At 38.7% G+C, this 16,035-nt stretch overlaps 1 protein-coding gene across 1 annotated transcript in view; it reads right to left on the reverse strand.

Moving 5' to 3' along the window:
- Positions 1–16,035, reverse strand: part of MAN1A2 (mannosidase alpha class 1A member 2) — a 106,027-nt gene that overhangs the window by 71,793 nt on the left and 18,199 nt on the right. The window contains exons 2-3 of the mRNA XM_015873576.1: positions 6,797–7,052; positions 2,345–2,441 (exon numbers count right to left, since the gene is read on the reverse strand). Of these exons, the coding sequence (XP_015729062.1) occupies positions 2,345–2,441; positions 6,797–7,052 (353 nt within the window). The remainder of the gene's footprint in view (positions 1–2,344; positions 2,442–6,796; positions 7,053–16,035) is intronic.

The raw sequence follows: 16,035 nt of genomic DNA on the forward strand, positions 1-16,035 counted from the left end.
TCACACCATACACATCAGGTGTAACAAAACAGGTTCCAGTGTGTGGAGAAAAGCAATCAACCAGAATCCAGGCCATTTGTTTACAATGAAGCTGAACAGCCCTCATTCAACTGGCTGCTGGCAGAGCTGTTCCAGTAAATGAAATTATTCTCCTATGAATTTAAATTTCCATGCACTGTTGGTTTGTGAGTGCTTTTTGTCAGTTTTTGCTTGCCTGTTTGCTGAGAGGGGGGGACAGAAGGAGAGAGTACCTAGTTAAAACTCTACCTTCCATCCCAGTGTATATTTTTTCAAGGTTGGAGTCCATCATGCATATAAATTTGATGAAAAGTAGCTTAGATATAAATAGAATTACTTGTTAATTCGGTAAGGTGTGTGAATGGTTTCAAGAATAAATAAATAAATAAGGAAAGCAGGGGCAGAGAGAGAAAGAGCACATACAATCCTGTTGTGGTTTAACTCAACCCCAGCTCAGCACCACGTGGCTTTTCACTCACTCCTCCCCATCTCTGAGTGTGGGAAAGAACTGGAAACAAAACACAATGAGCTGAACTAAAAACTATTAACCAAGACAGAAAATGAAAATAGAAATGCAACAATAACAATAGGTACAGCAGAAATGAAATTACTCACCACCTGCCAATTGACACACAGCACCAACATGCCAGCTGCCCGCAATACAACATCTCAATCCCTGCTGACTGAAGCCCCACGACCCCCAAGCAGCAGCCACCCCCGGCTAACAGCTCACAACGTGACAGCCTTCCACATGGTGCCACATGGTGTGGAATAACCCCTGGTCTAATTCAGGTCCCTAACCTGGCTGAACCCCCTGCCCCGCACCATCTTGGCAGCAGCTCTTCCCCACTGAGTGGCCCAGCCAAGCCCTGGGCACACACCCATTGCTCAGCAACAACCAAACATCAGTGCGTGATCAGAGCTATCTAGGCTGAATCCAGCACAAACACTTTTAAAACTAGTTACTTAACTCTGCTCAGAATTAGTTTATTTTTCCCCCTAAGGATTAAAACAAAATGCTAACAAAATTTCAGTATAAGCCAAAATAATTTATTCTGGGTTCTGCTGCTAAATCCAGATACTTGTACAATCCTAATCTGAATATCTATAACCTCCAAAAAACAAATTCATGTCCTCAAGCAGGATAACTAAAATATCTACTTTACTGAGAGACAACCTTACACAGTCATTAGCTTATTACCTCATTTAAAAAAGCCAATAAAAGTCATGATTTCAAGTAAACAAGTAGCATACTTAAAATATACAGAGTACGAGCACATTTATTCTTGATGTAAAATGTAGTTATAAATTTCTATCTTTCTTGGGTACCACAGAAGGGGTGAACAGTGTGAACCCCCAAAGAGAATTTAAAAACAAACAAACAAACACCCTACAGTATTGCATGCATTTCAAATCACAGAATGGCTTGGGTTGGAATGAACCATAAAGCCCATCCAGTTCCAAGCCCATGCTGTAGAGAGGGGTTAGAACTGGATAGATTTATTTCCTTGTTTGAAGATCAGTAAAATCCTTGCTATTTTGCTATAACAATTCTACCTATTCTGTCTTAACATAAAGAAAAAAGTAGCACTGCTGCAGATCACTGAGATTTTAAGGAAGAAAAGCCCATCTAGTTATAAGTCTGATCACACACGCAACACAGGCTATTCAATTTTTTTTTTTATCTTTTCCTTCCATATATTTTATACTATTTAAAATGCCATTCGTAACACTTAAGATTCACACTCCATTGCTCAAATATTCTCAGTTCATCCCTTGAATTCCATCATCCACCTCCACACTTCTTTATTTTTCAACTTTGTCGCCTTTCATTCAATCCACATACTCAAAATCCAAAAGTCAGACATCAGGTAACAAAGTCCTTGTCTTCTTGAGGTTTTTATCTCTTTTGAAAGCTACTTAAAATGTCATAATGTGCCAAGCAGCTTTTCAGCATCGTGAACGCACACACTTGTGAACCATCCACAAAAAATTCAAATACGAAAATTTAAGCAAGAAGAGATGAGGGTTTTGTTTGTTTGTACACTTTATGGCAAATTTATATTAATTGCAACCCCAAATATCATGAGCATGTTACCTGCTGCTTATATATATATACGCAGACCAATTAACAGCATACACAAACACAACTTTGCTTTTGCAACAATACAAATAGGGTATTCCCAATAGCTCATTTACTGAAGACAGTCATTGAACCACACTTCTGTGACCCACATTTCAACAGAATGCTTGAGTAGACATTCAAGGAGGACAGCATGGACCAAAAGAAAAAAATAAGAAAGAAAGAAAAGAAAATATAGCCTACCAAATATGTTGGTGGAATGTCCCTTCCTAGCAATTGGTTTGAGCTCATTGTGTCCCCAGCCATATTGCCTGTAATTGTCCCAGGCATGCTTCATCATCTAAGAAAAGAAAAAAAAACATGATTCTGTTATGTTTTAAAGCACCTTCGTACAAATACAGTCATTCAGTATTTTATTCCTTATTTGAGACTTCATTTTCCTTATTCATTACAGCATACTGATAAACAATTCATTTACAGCTTAAGGTTCCTGAAGTATCTGTTTCCATGAGGCTTTCCTTTTCACAGAGGTTTCTCTTACTAAATAAATAAATAAATAAATAAATAAATAAAAGCAATCACCAAAATCTTGTTGGTCTACAGCACAGTGGAAATGCCATGTCATGGCCTGAAACAGCAACTGAGCTCCTGGTGGGAAGGAAGGGCCAACAGGGCCAACCCAGGGGAGCACAGGTGTATACAGTGCACCTGAGTAATCAGGATCCCGGCTCCACCCCTCCCCAGACCTCATTTAAGGGCTGGCACTGGAGGTAAGGGTAACTCTTACTAGAATTCTCTGCCTGTCTGAGGTCTTCTGAAAGTAAGCAGCTTTTTCTTCTTCTTTCTTCTCTCCTCTGTACCTGTGGCTGCTGCATTTGGGCTTGTTCTCATTTACTGCTGCTAAAGACTTTGCCACCCTGCTATTATTATCCTATTATAGCATTATACACAGGTATTAGTTGCACATATCATTTGCTAAACAATGCGTTCTTTGCATGCGGCTGGAATTCTTCAACCACAAGCCTCTCTGGGCAGCCTGTTACAGCACCTTACCTCTTTCTCTGTGAAGAACTTCCCTCAACATCTAATCTAAATCTTTCCTCCTTGAGCTTAAAACCAATCCCCTTGTCCTTACACTGTCTACACCTGTAAAACGATTCCCTTCCTGCTTATAATCCCCTTTTAAATACTGGAAGCCTGCAATGAGGCCTCCTTAGAGCCTTTTCTCCAGGCTGAACAAGCCAAGCTCTCTCACAGCCTGTCTTCACAGGGAGATTCTTCAGCCCCCTAATTATCTTCATGGCCCTCCTTTGGCCCCCCTCCAATAGCTCCATAAACAGATCAAAGCAGGTAACAAGAACAGACCCAATTCTTAAAAATCACCTCCCCAGACAGAAGGAAATTAGGAACAAATTTATTCTGAAGGCTCCTTAATCAGCAGTCATGCAGTTATATCCACAGTGCTTTATTTTATTTTTCTATTATGGCTTTTACAAGTGGTATTAAAATACTATTAAAATAAACAAAAACCTCCAGAAAACATACAGGAATTAAATAATTATTTCTACAAATTTGAGAAATGCTCACTAAAAGAAAAAACTATGCTAATGCAACTTAAAGATCTACACTAACCCTTTAATAAAGTGATTATATTGTAGCAAATAAATGCATTATTTTTCTACCTTTAATCCATCACCATACCCAAAGAAAACTGTAAGGAACAACCAAAACATCCGGACTTGTATTTTTAGAAAGCACTAGAGTATAGAGCTAATGAGTTACCACTGAGCTCTGTATCCAAGTTTGATAATGGATATCTAAACAACCAGGTACCCAAGATACAGCAGCTCTAACCAACTTTCTTCCACAAAAGAGGAAATGAGCTTCTAATACCTCAGAATGCATCAATGACTTTTTCACAACGGAGAATCAAATGACTACCAGTATTTTAGCTCTGTAAAAGTCTCAGACAAAATGCTGACAAATATCAGTATAGACAACAAATTGGCTAAAGCATACAAAAGCAATACATTGTGGAAGAGTAACCTAAGATACAGAAGCATTGTCAAACATGAGAGACTAAGACATAGTTGACTGTACTGGCTAATGTTCTAAGAAAGGAAATTATATTTGGAAAAGAATAAGCTACTTGCGTAAACATGAGCAGGTGTTTGCTGTGTCTCCTCTGCCTCTTCCAAACAGGAAACAAAGGAAATGGGATTATAATTCTCCAAAGATCTTTTTATTATTTTCACATTAGCAAATCAACTGACAAATGCTGCCAATTATTCTGGTACACAAGGTGATATCCTTGTCTACCACTGAGCCAAGACTTTGTGCATCACGTGAGCAGACAACTGCGTAAGTGAGAAATCCCACAGCTCCTGTACATGACATTGAGTTCTGTAAGCATGATATACTAAGAGATCTAGTAACAACATGAGATTTGTGTTGCTGTTGGATGGATATATAAATGGACCTGTATAAATGGGAACAGAATTTAGTGAGATGGGAGAAGACATGCCTCTGACATCTAGAACTCTAGCAGAAGACTCGACTCTGGCTCAGGAACGATAAATAAGTTGCTTATAGTAAGTCCTTGGCATTTGATAGCACACAATATGAAGATCTCACTGTGTGGCCACCAGAGAATGAAGGTTTTTTACTGATGGAATGTCTCACTGGTTCTATTAATTCCAGATGACTGATTCTGCTTTTGACAGAAAACGAATCCTGTTGGAATAAGTTCATTACATACCAGTCCCAAAAATATTTATCACAAGATGCATCCAAATATACAAGCCAGCAAGGCAATGTTGCATGTACAGCATGATAGTTCTACAAAAAAGTATTCATTTGGACTCTAGTGCCAGAATGGCAAAAAGCAGGATCTGTCTCAAATGAAACTGCTTTTGCACATACGAAATACTTCGATCCTTTTACTTACTTTAAAGTGTGTGTGCCTGATTCATTGGATCTTATCCACTGAGCTTGCTAAGAAACTGGTATTTCGTCAAGGCGGAGCTGTAATGATGTCTTTTAACAAAATCCTATTTTCAACAATAACGGGAGATTACAGCAATGGAAAGGACTTTTGTTGAGTAGTCTCATCACTACAGCAGCATGCTGAAGCAGCCTAGCTTGAACTATTATTCTAAAAGCCTCTTTCCAGTCCCTCAAAAAGGGTAGAAATTTGACTTAATCAGAGTCCTATGAAATAAGCAAATAAAACAATTTGTTGAGAACTGCTGTGACTAGAAAGGAACGTTCTTCTCATTGTACTGACTCTTAGATGATTGGAGATATTTAGAAAAATTATTTTATGCTTCTGGAAGTTACAATTCTCTCCCTAAATAGAAATTTAATTAAAGTACCCATTTAAACCTCTGCCATGCATAACTGAATACTCAAAAAATCTGTTTGGAACATGCTTTATCACACAGAAGACTGTGTTCTCTTTATTTTCTGACATACTTAGCAGCAGATCCACCATTTTATCAAAACTTGGTAGCTACTTGCAACAGACCTAAACAGGTGCCTGGTTGGTACGTGTGACCAATGGGTTGTTACACAGGTATAAAAGGTTGTAAGCACATACAATCAAGGTCTTAAGAATTTAAATATTGTGGACATGTTATAGTTCATTGTTGAAAAGCCATTTTTTTCACGATGGCCTGAAAGAAGATAACTTCATTTTTAAAGATCTTCTTGAATTTTTAATATTCTTCTAGCAATAACATAGCACAAAAATCTTTAATAATAAAAAAATATTACTAAAAAACAGATGTCCTACCAAAGTGACTGTGAAAACAAAAATAATATATTGAAAGCAGAAAGAAAATTGCTTCAATTTGTTTTTAAATGCCAAAAGAAATTCCGCAGTCACAGAAGACAGCCAAATTAGCTAGATCAGAAATAGCACAGTTACAAAAATAAATGAGATTAGCACGGAAATCATGAACAGTTAACTACAAAAAGAGGAGTTAGGCATTATAAAAGACCTCCACGTGATTGATTAAATACTTTTTCTTCTGCATAGGTCTTTTCTCAATAAGTGCACAAAACAGAATTCAGATACAGGACAGCCACTTTTTTCAACCTGATTTCTTAAGAGAATAACACTTAGGCAATCACTCTATCTATACACATTTGAACTACCCTTTCAATCCACTAACTTCAATCTTGATTTCACAGAGCTGGAGGAATCTGCTATTTCAGACCTCTACTTTTCATGAAAAACGAAATCAACGTCTGTAAGGAAGATGGATACAAATTACTACTCCAACTGAGAGAAAGGCAGTTATCCATTCCTTTACTTCTTCAGACAGGCAGCATTTAGCACAGATGTTTTTAAAACATGTTTTGACAGACTAATAAACCACATGCTTTCAACAGGACCCAACAAAGTCAAATACACTGTCCCTGTTCCATTTGTTAATGACAAACTTTGACCCCCATACCCAAATTCAAGAAATCCCTCACATCATTTTTAAATTGTTATCCCAAGAAATACAAACTCTGTAACATCAGAAAGAAATGCAATGTCTTGATAAATAAAAAAGTACTTGATTTATACTTTTGACTCACTGTTAATTAAGAAGATCTGTAGTCTTATTTTTCTTATACCGTTTCATGTAATAACAACTGAATATTGTAAAATAACTGCTACCAGATACAAGTTATCATTGTATTTACCTCTTTAATTTTGTTCCTCTTTTCTCGAATATCCGGGTCTGCTGGTTCTCCACCATTTATCCCTATAAGGTTTGGTAAAGGAACAAGGGGTAGTGGCTTGCTGTCTTTCTTCTTCAATTCTTGCACGACTTTGTTCTTTTCAGTCTGAATTTCAGCTTGAATCTCATCACGCGATTTTTTCAGTTTCTCCTTTGCCTCTTCCAGGGCCTTTTCATGATCTGCTCGGATCTTGTTTCTCAGACGTTCCTCTTCTTCTCTAGAGACACAAATGCTAGTCAGCAACTCTTCACTGAAATATACATCAGTTATAAACATATTGAAGCTTCAAAGCAGAAGCCATATTCCAAGTTGGTTTACTCTAATTACTAAGTAGAATCTACTCTAATTACTAATTACTAATCTAATGATTCTGACAAGTTTCTACACTATTTTTGCAGTGAACCTCTGAAGATAAGTACACATATTGCATTGTGAGAAAAGAGTTTTCTGGATTACACCTTGGCTCATCTACTCAAGAATTCAGAAAGTGAAGTGGCCTACATCCTTTATTTCAGTTACAGGATATGTGCATAAGCGCATCTAACAGTAAATTGCTCTTAAAAATATAATCAAAGGGGTTCTTCCTCACCTTCTGCACCACAGGTACATCATATGTCAAGATCTGAAGTAATGGCTACAGAAAACTGCATTAACTGTCTTTATGAGCAATGAGGTTGCAAACTGCAACACATGAGATTTTGCCTTGAATTCAATACTTTTCATTTCAAACAGTACAGTCTATAAACCCCACAAGTTAAAGACAGAATTATACAGCAATTTAAGAATGTACAGGCTTCTAATAAAGTATGACTTTGAAAAATCACTGTTGCCAAAGCCAACAATAACTTGTTAAGAACACAATCTTCCACTGCAATCTTTAATGAACAAAAGAAGTTGAGATACAGACACATAAAATAAAGATTACTGTCTTTAAGTCATTGTTGAAAGGTTATTCTAACAACAAATGAAAAATGGCCTGAAAATACACCAAGGCATTAGAAAAATACACATTAGACTCTCAGTATAACACAATCGTTTTACACTTAGAAGGATACAGAGTTGTTCAACGATTATATAAGATAAGACAGTTGCAGGGAATAAAACAATATACTCTCTTACATTCCAGAGATTCGACCAAACTAAGTAGAAGATTGAGGTGCTGTGCTAGAGTATTTATGTTGCAGTAATTAGGGATATGGACAGACCTTGCCAAGCTTTCAAAGCATAGCAGAATGGTTTCTATTAACCTCATTCATCAAGGTCAAGTCTTTTTGATTACAGAACACTGCTTCTTTACATCCTTACCAAAAAAAGAAAAGTCAAAGATTAAAGCCAAAATGTTACGTTATACACAAGGACTGCTCTAAAAGTGATTTCTCCTATTTTATTACATTGGCCCACAACATCAGAAGCAGACAGTGGTGGCATGGTAGCAGAGCCTGAAGCTTCCCACCAACATTCCATTACATTTTGTTGTCATATGGCAGACAGTAGCAGAGGGGCAGTCTGAAAAAGCGGCATCCGACATGGAAGTGTGTATGAAGCAAAGACATGGAACTGAACTCCTCCGTGTGGAAAAACGGCACCCAGTGACACCCACTGATGTTTACTAAACGTTCACAGAGACCAAACAGTCGATGTGAGCACAGTGATGTAGTGGTGCATTTCAACAGTGGAGACAGCAATGTGAAAAACAAGCCACATTCCAGTCACGTGCAGCTGTTACACCACAAAATGAAGTGTCTCAATCAGCTCATCTGTGCAAATTAGCAGATTATTACCAAGGAACTGCATGAATAAGCTTCAATGCATTGAAAACTACAGCGGCAATGTTGGAGCACTGCAAGGTTTGTGCCAGGTGGGTCCCACGAATGCTCATGAAGGAACAGAAAGAACACCATATCTGAGTTTTTCAAGACCTACTTAATCAACACAAGGCTGAAGATGACAGTTTTCTGGATTGCATCATTATTAGTTACAAGACATAGTGTCACCACTACGGATCAGATTCAAAACAACAGTCTGCAAAGTGATAATGTGGTGGAGTCGCTGTCCCTGATAGTGTTCATCAGGCATCTGGATGAGGAGCTAAGAGATATGGTTTAGTGGTTTGTTGTAGTTACAGTAAAAGGAGGACGGTTGAACTAGATGATCCTGTAGGTTCTTTCCAATGTTGTGATTCTATGATCCCCATCAAAGAGAATGTTCAAGATGCAGCCTTCAATGGGTAAAGTGATGTGCAGTCTTTTGGAATAGGAAAAGAGTGAGCCTTCTGGATTCCCTGGAACTCATCAGTGCTGACTGCAACACCACACCACTTACTAAGCTGAAGGCTTAAACTTCCAGAGTCAGGCCAGACAACCTCTCTCATACAACACAATAATACCAGGTCCCATAGCAGCTTGGTGACCATGGAGCACAATGCCAGTCTTGGCTGGACTATCCTACCATACTAACAGTACAGTCCAGATTTGGTACCTCCTGACTTCCATTTATTTGAGCCAATAAAAGATGGACGGCATGGGCAAAATTTTCCTAGCAGTGACATCACAGCAGTTGTGAAGGAAGGGGAGAGGGGGGGGGGGGCTGGAAAATCACCTCCATTGCTGCTTTTTTTTTTATAATGAGTTTGGCATGCAGGGCCTTAGTCATTGCTTATGAAAATGCATAGATAATAGTAGACTTCATTAAGAAAGGGTTTTGTGGCTGAGAACTGGTTCTACCAAATAGTATTACTGTACTCTTTGTATCTGTTGTAGTTTCCATTGATATAAACAGGAGGCATTACTTTTGGAGCAACCTACATGTTTTAGAAGAAAGTAATCCTGCACTTTCTACAGTGACTACTGCGTATTTAATAATGGCTACTGGGATGATTCAAGTGCCAATATAATGGCTTTGAGACACACAGGAAGGATTTAGAAGATTTAAGAAGCCGTATCTCATACCTGAGGAATTAAGGCACTTTATATCTAAAGATTTGAACTGAACAAAATCTGACATCACTTGATAACATGAATGTTCTCATCAATGTGTTTTGTTAGACAAACTGCACTTAGTTTTTTCTTAAGTGTTATGAGGCTTGCATTAAAAAAGAAATATAGTAGCATTGTTACCTTTTTATATGTCAGCATGATTAACACAATGCAATGTTTTAACAGACGCACTGACTGAAAGGCTTTCAAACTGAAGTTCTTCAGCCATTTTCATCAGTACCATCCATGGCACATTCACATTTCTCCTAAACAATGTAAAATGAAGGACTGAGTTCCTCTTTATCTCAAATTCAATCTCATTGATACTGTTGAACAGTCAACAGTCCTTCTTTCCTTCAAATGCAGCGCAAAGAAACAACTTTCAGAGTTGCAAAACACTATCATAAAAAGGGAAAATAATGTTTACATTTCCCAAGACCTACTTGTGGAAGAGAATAGCTGTCTCGTAATTATGTAAAAGCTTCTCATACTCTAATGTGGACCCTGGAAGTGTTCAAGGAACGATGGGATGTTGTGCTGAGGGACATGGTTTAGTGGGAGCTATTGGTGATAGGTGAGCGGTTGGACTGGATGATCTTTTAGGTCTTTTCCAACCTTGGTGATTCTATGATTCAGTGCTTGAAGAAAATATGCAGAGACTCAATAGAGATGGAAAATGCTAGCACTAACTGTATGATCAGCCCAAAGTCTTCCAGAAAGTGACATTTTGAGACAAACATGTGAAAACAGTAAGATGAAAGAAAAGGTCAACAGGTATTTGAGGGAATTTACAGAGGACAGTACAAGAGCTTCTTCTGCAGACAGATATTCACTGTGCAATTACCAGTGATGGACAGCTTGAGCTGCTAGAAATGTCACTGCATGTTCCAGCTGAAGATATATTTTACCAACTAGACTGAAGTATAAGACCTTAGTGGAGGAAAAACACCCCTAAAGATGAGTATCACATTCCTTCTGAGTTCTTAAGCAATATGAGAAAAGTGAAAACGCAATGAAGTTGTGAAGAAAATATCGGAAACATGACCAATTGAAACTCCCCTGCATCCCCCAAAGTGGTATTCAAGTGCCAACAAGCTTCCCACCCGGCATAAGAAAGTCAGCAAGAGTTCAATATGTGCAATTATCATTACATTCAGATACTCAAAGAAAAGAGACCCCAGAAGACCAGAGAACATATTCTCACTTTGTTTAAAAAAGACTGGAAACAACTGCAGAACAAACATATCAAAACACATCAAATAGTTTCCATATCCAACTAACATCCCTGCCTCAGGGGACACTAGTAAACAAGAACATTATCAAACATTCTGAGAAAAATCATCTAAAAGCTTAAAGTAAGAGCTGCTACAAAGGCTATGCAGAATCATAGCAGTTGAATGGGACATCCAGACATCACCTGTACCAACTCCTTCACTACAGCAGGTTCCTACAGGTTAGACAGGAAAGCATCCGAGCAGGTCTTGAATATTTCCAGAGGAGACAGTGACTCCAGGCAGCTTGCTCCAGTGTTTTGTCATCTTCAAAGGACGTTTTTCCTCATGTTAAGATGGAACTTCCTATGTATGTCCCAGTTTACACCACTGCCCTTCGTACTGCTGCTGGGCTCCACTTCAAAAAGCCTGGCCCCATCCACTTGACTCCCATACTTAAGATGTTTACAAGTATTGATGAGCTCCTCACTCACTCATCTCTTTCCTAGGTTAACCGGTCCCAGGTCTCTCAGCCTTTCCTCACAATGGAGATGTTCCAGGCCCTTAATCATCTTTGTGGCCCTTCTCTGGGCTCTAAGAGACCCCTAACCTCTACTGATGCATGCTGTTATTCCTCCCCACGTGTAGGACTCCACACTTGCCCTTGTCGAACCTTCAAAGGTTCCTCTCCACACAACTCTCCAGCCTGTCCAAGTCTTGCTGGACAAGAGCACAGCCTTCTGGTGTGACAGCCATCCTCCCAGCTTTGTATCATCAGCAAACTTCAAGGGTACATACTATCCCTTTGTGTCACTGATGAAGATGTTGTTTAACATCAGATCCTGGATTATCCTACAGTCTCTAGACAGTTGAGAGGTCCAAATACTACAAAACTACATTGGTAGCCACTTTAAATCAAGCAATATTGAAAGGATTTATGATTAGGCTGTCTTTTATGGCCAGAAAGAACGGTAAAATGACCCAATAATCAGTCTAAAACCGAACAGAATGGCACAAGTTGGAAGGGATCTCAAGGATCACGAATCTCCAACCCCTGTGCCACAGGCAGAGCCACCAACCTCCACATTTAATACTCAACCAGGCTGCTCAGGGCCCTGTCCAACCTGGCCTTTAACACCTCCAGGGATGGGGCATCCACAACCTCTCTAGGCAGACTGTTCCAGCACCTCATCACTATCATAGTAAAGAAATTCCCCCTAATATTCAACATAAATCTTCCCTCATTCAACTTAAAACAGCTTCCGCATGTCCTGCCATTATCTATCCTTTAAAAGAGTAGAAACAAGGGTATACCAGAAACAAGTGCACATTTTTTGAACAATTACTGTCATTAACTATTGCAGCTGCTTATGCAAGAGCATTGAACAGTCTCCACCAGCAGACAAAATGTCATTCAGAGAAGGTCGCAAATTGTAAGGCTTGATAGCAGAATCGCCAAATGAAACAATACGCTACAAATATACATGAGGCGTGACCTTCTAGAAAGCAATCACTAAAGCGTCACACACCAGGATGAATTTTAATATAAGTCTCTCCTATCTTCTGTGACAAAACAGGTTTTTTGTTTTTACAGATCAGTTACTAAAAACAAAGGTGCTTTCATGCTTCTATATAAGAGTCAGAAATCAAAGTGAAAATTAAGCCAAGTAGGGAAAACTGGCCACCAGCAACTGTTCCCCCACACACAGAAGTACAGCAATGGGTTACTAAAGCAAGACAACAAACTCTTATTATTGTTTGCATTCTCAACAGATGGGTAGACAAAAACAATTATTATTTTTTTTACTCAGTGCCTTGAAAACATTACATGCTAAGTACAGAACAGTATTTTCCCTCAAGCCTGACAGCAACAATTATTATATATATATAAATATACATTTATAATATATATGTATTTTATATATACACACACACACATTTATAGCCTTACATACGATTTGATAACATCCACTAACATCACAAGCCCATCATGATCTCCCGGTATATGGAGGAGCACACCTTCATGCCATGCAAGGACACTAGTTAGACATCCACAGCCTCTCATTGCCCAGAAAATTAACCAAAAGTGTAGGTTTCTTGAGTGGTTACTGTCAGACAATGGTGGCAGTAGAAGTAATTTCTAGCAGATGGTTATATTTGCACATGATATGAGTACTGTTTGATAAACACAAATGAGAGGGTTTTCTTTAATTCAAGTCCTCATATCCCTCCCTCCTTCCACTTCACTTCCCCCTTTAATCTTTGTGTTCCTATCTCCTGCCTTATTTCACTGTTATTCATATCATGCTATCCTCTGCTAGCTCGCTTCCTTGGTGTTCTTCAGTGATACAGCTCCCATTTTAAACACTAGCTCTCCTCACTTTCACTCATCAGATTCTTTGTGGTAGAAAGAAGAGGGGAACATCAGTGTCAATATCTCCTTTAATTTTAAATAACCCCTCTTAAACTCTATACAGGCTTCCTGCAAACAAACTTTTCACTTGTGAACAATAAACAAGTCAGTTGGAATGGACTTGCAGAAAACACTGAGTGCAACTGCTTGACCACTTCAGGGCTAACCAGAAGTTAAAGAACACTGATGTGGTCACTGTCCAAACTTCCTTTCAACACTGACAGGCACAGGGCACCACATACACCTCTCTTGGAAGGCTATTAAAGCATTTGATCATCCTCACAGTAAATAAATGTTTCCTAATGCCAAGTCTGAACCCCTCTGGTACAGCCATTCCCACACGTCCTGTCATCAGTTCCCAGAAGAAACCAACACCTCCCAGTGATGCTGTCTGGGTTTTTTCGGTTTATTTTTTGAATCTTAGACCAAGAATCTGCACCAAAATCCCACTACTCTGGACCTGCTCTCATCTAAGCCAAAGCCTCAGCCTCTGACATTCCTTTGCAGACAGCTGGGTTTCACCTTGAAGTAAACGAGCCATAACTTTACATCCTCCTCTCAAATTTTCTGTTCAACAGTAGAAATTCCTCTATTGTCCAGATAAACCACGTCTTGGCATTTTTTCCAAGAACTCTACTACGCTTAAATTGTTCTGTCTTGTTTCCATGTATATTTAATGGAGCAAGTTAGTGATATGTATTTCTATAGGCACAATGGAAAGAAAAATGAAATGACCAACTTTTGTTAAGTTCCATGGCTGATCACAAACAGCCAATGCTTGCTGCTCTTTATCTTTTCCTTCCTAATTATTTTCCTCCTTCTCGTGATTTAGGCAGCGCTTCTGGATGCAGCTCTGGAATAAGTAAAAAACTGGAAGAATATACTTAGAATTTTAAAAACAAAGACTGAACGGGCACACAGACAACTCCAGAAGGGGCTGAAGAGTTGAAGCACATCCGTTATGCACCGAAAGCAAGCCCACCGCAAAACTAAAAGCCAGCAAATCCAAATTCAAGCTGACCACATAGGTTATCACAACACTTTCACGTGTCTAGAAAGCCATTTACTGAAGTTTCATTTGGCGAAGAAAGGTACACATTTTCTGCAAACAGCTCCCAGTGACTACATTCATAAGAGAGGCTAAACATCTGTAAAAGCTAAGAAACTTCAAGTTTCTTATCTCATGCAGGTTTTCCAGATGAATCAGATTAACAGTTGCAGGAATATACGGTTTTGTTCTGTTTTCCATTTCAACAGCAATTAACAAATATCTCATCAGTGAATAAAAAAGCAGAAATCACACACTATTTTACACACTTTCAACAATGTGTATGCAGACTTACTCTGTTTTGTGCAGTCTCAGCATCACTTAAAAAACCAAGGTTAGAAAAAACAATGGATGCATAAAGTTGAATAATAATGTAGTTTTCAATCACTACAGGTCGATCAAAAACTTCTCCCTCACATTATTTTCCTTTGTACGATGCAAAATATAACGCAATTAGATCTGACTCAAGGCAATAACAATCAAAGATAGGCAGTATATAAGGATTTAATGGCTGTAGCCCATTACTCATGTGGCGTATTATGACTGTGCAGAGTCTCAAATTTAACTGAGAAAACATTTATTAATAACATAAAAGATAATTTTAGGAATCAGTCCCATTAAAAAAATACTCAAAAGTCTACGCGCTACTGGAAAACTCTGAAACTTAGGAATTATTTGTATTCTATCAAGAAACCTGAATCAGAGCAATGTTGCCACCTGCTCTGTGTAAGACAATATAAAACAGCATCCTGCCTCCTAGCACCATGTTAACTGGAGCATATTATTCTCATTTCCAACGGACTAGGAGAAACCGAAAAGGAAACTAGTATTGGAAAAGAGAATTTGGTCAGATAAAAAGTTAGAAATGTGTATTTCCAGATGCTCATTTCATTTTGACGTAAGATACAAAATGCACCAAAATACTAACAGCATACTTTTAATTCTAAGCTGCAGAAGTCTATTTCAATTAATGGTGTCAAGCTACAGACACTATCAAGCACTATCTAGCTGTTGCTGTACAAGTTTATATACATATATAACAATGTATTTAGACTATTGAACACGGAATGGGCAAACATCCTGCATAATAGATAAGAATCACAGAATTGCTCAGGTTGGAAGGGACCTTCAAGATCATCAAGTCCAACCACAACTTACCCATATTACCCTAACTCTAACAACTCTCCGCTAAATCACGTCCCTGAGCATCACATCCAAACAGTTTTTAAACACATCCAGGGATGGTGACTCGACCACCTCCCTGGGGAGCCTATTCCAGTGTTTAACTACCCTTTCTGTAAAGTGTTTCCTGATATCCAAACTAAACCTCCCCTGGCAAAACTCGAGGCCATTTCTTCTCCTCATCCTGTCACCAGTGAGAAGAGACCAACCCCACTCTCCCTACAACCACCTTTCAGGTATTTGAAGAGATTAATAAGGCCTCCCCTCAGCCTCCTCTTCCCCAGGCTAAACAGATTCTTTCCTGATTTACAAGACCTTGAGTTTGATCAAAGAATGATACATAGCTGGTCCTGAGACACTGAGAAAGCAGT

The sequence above is a fragment of the Coturnix japonica genome, chromosome 1, assembly GCF_001577835.2.
Source record: "Coturnix japonica isolate 7356 chromosome 1, Coturnix japonica 2.1, whole genome shotgun sequence".
Lineage (NCBI taxonomy): Eukaryota > Metazoa > Chordata > Aves > Galliformes > Phasianidae > Coturnix > Coturnix japonica.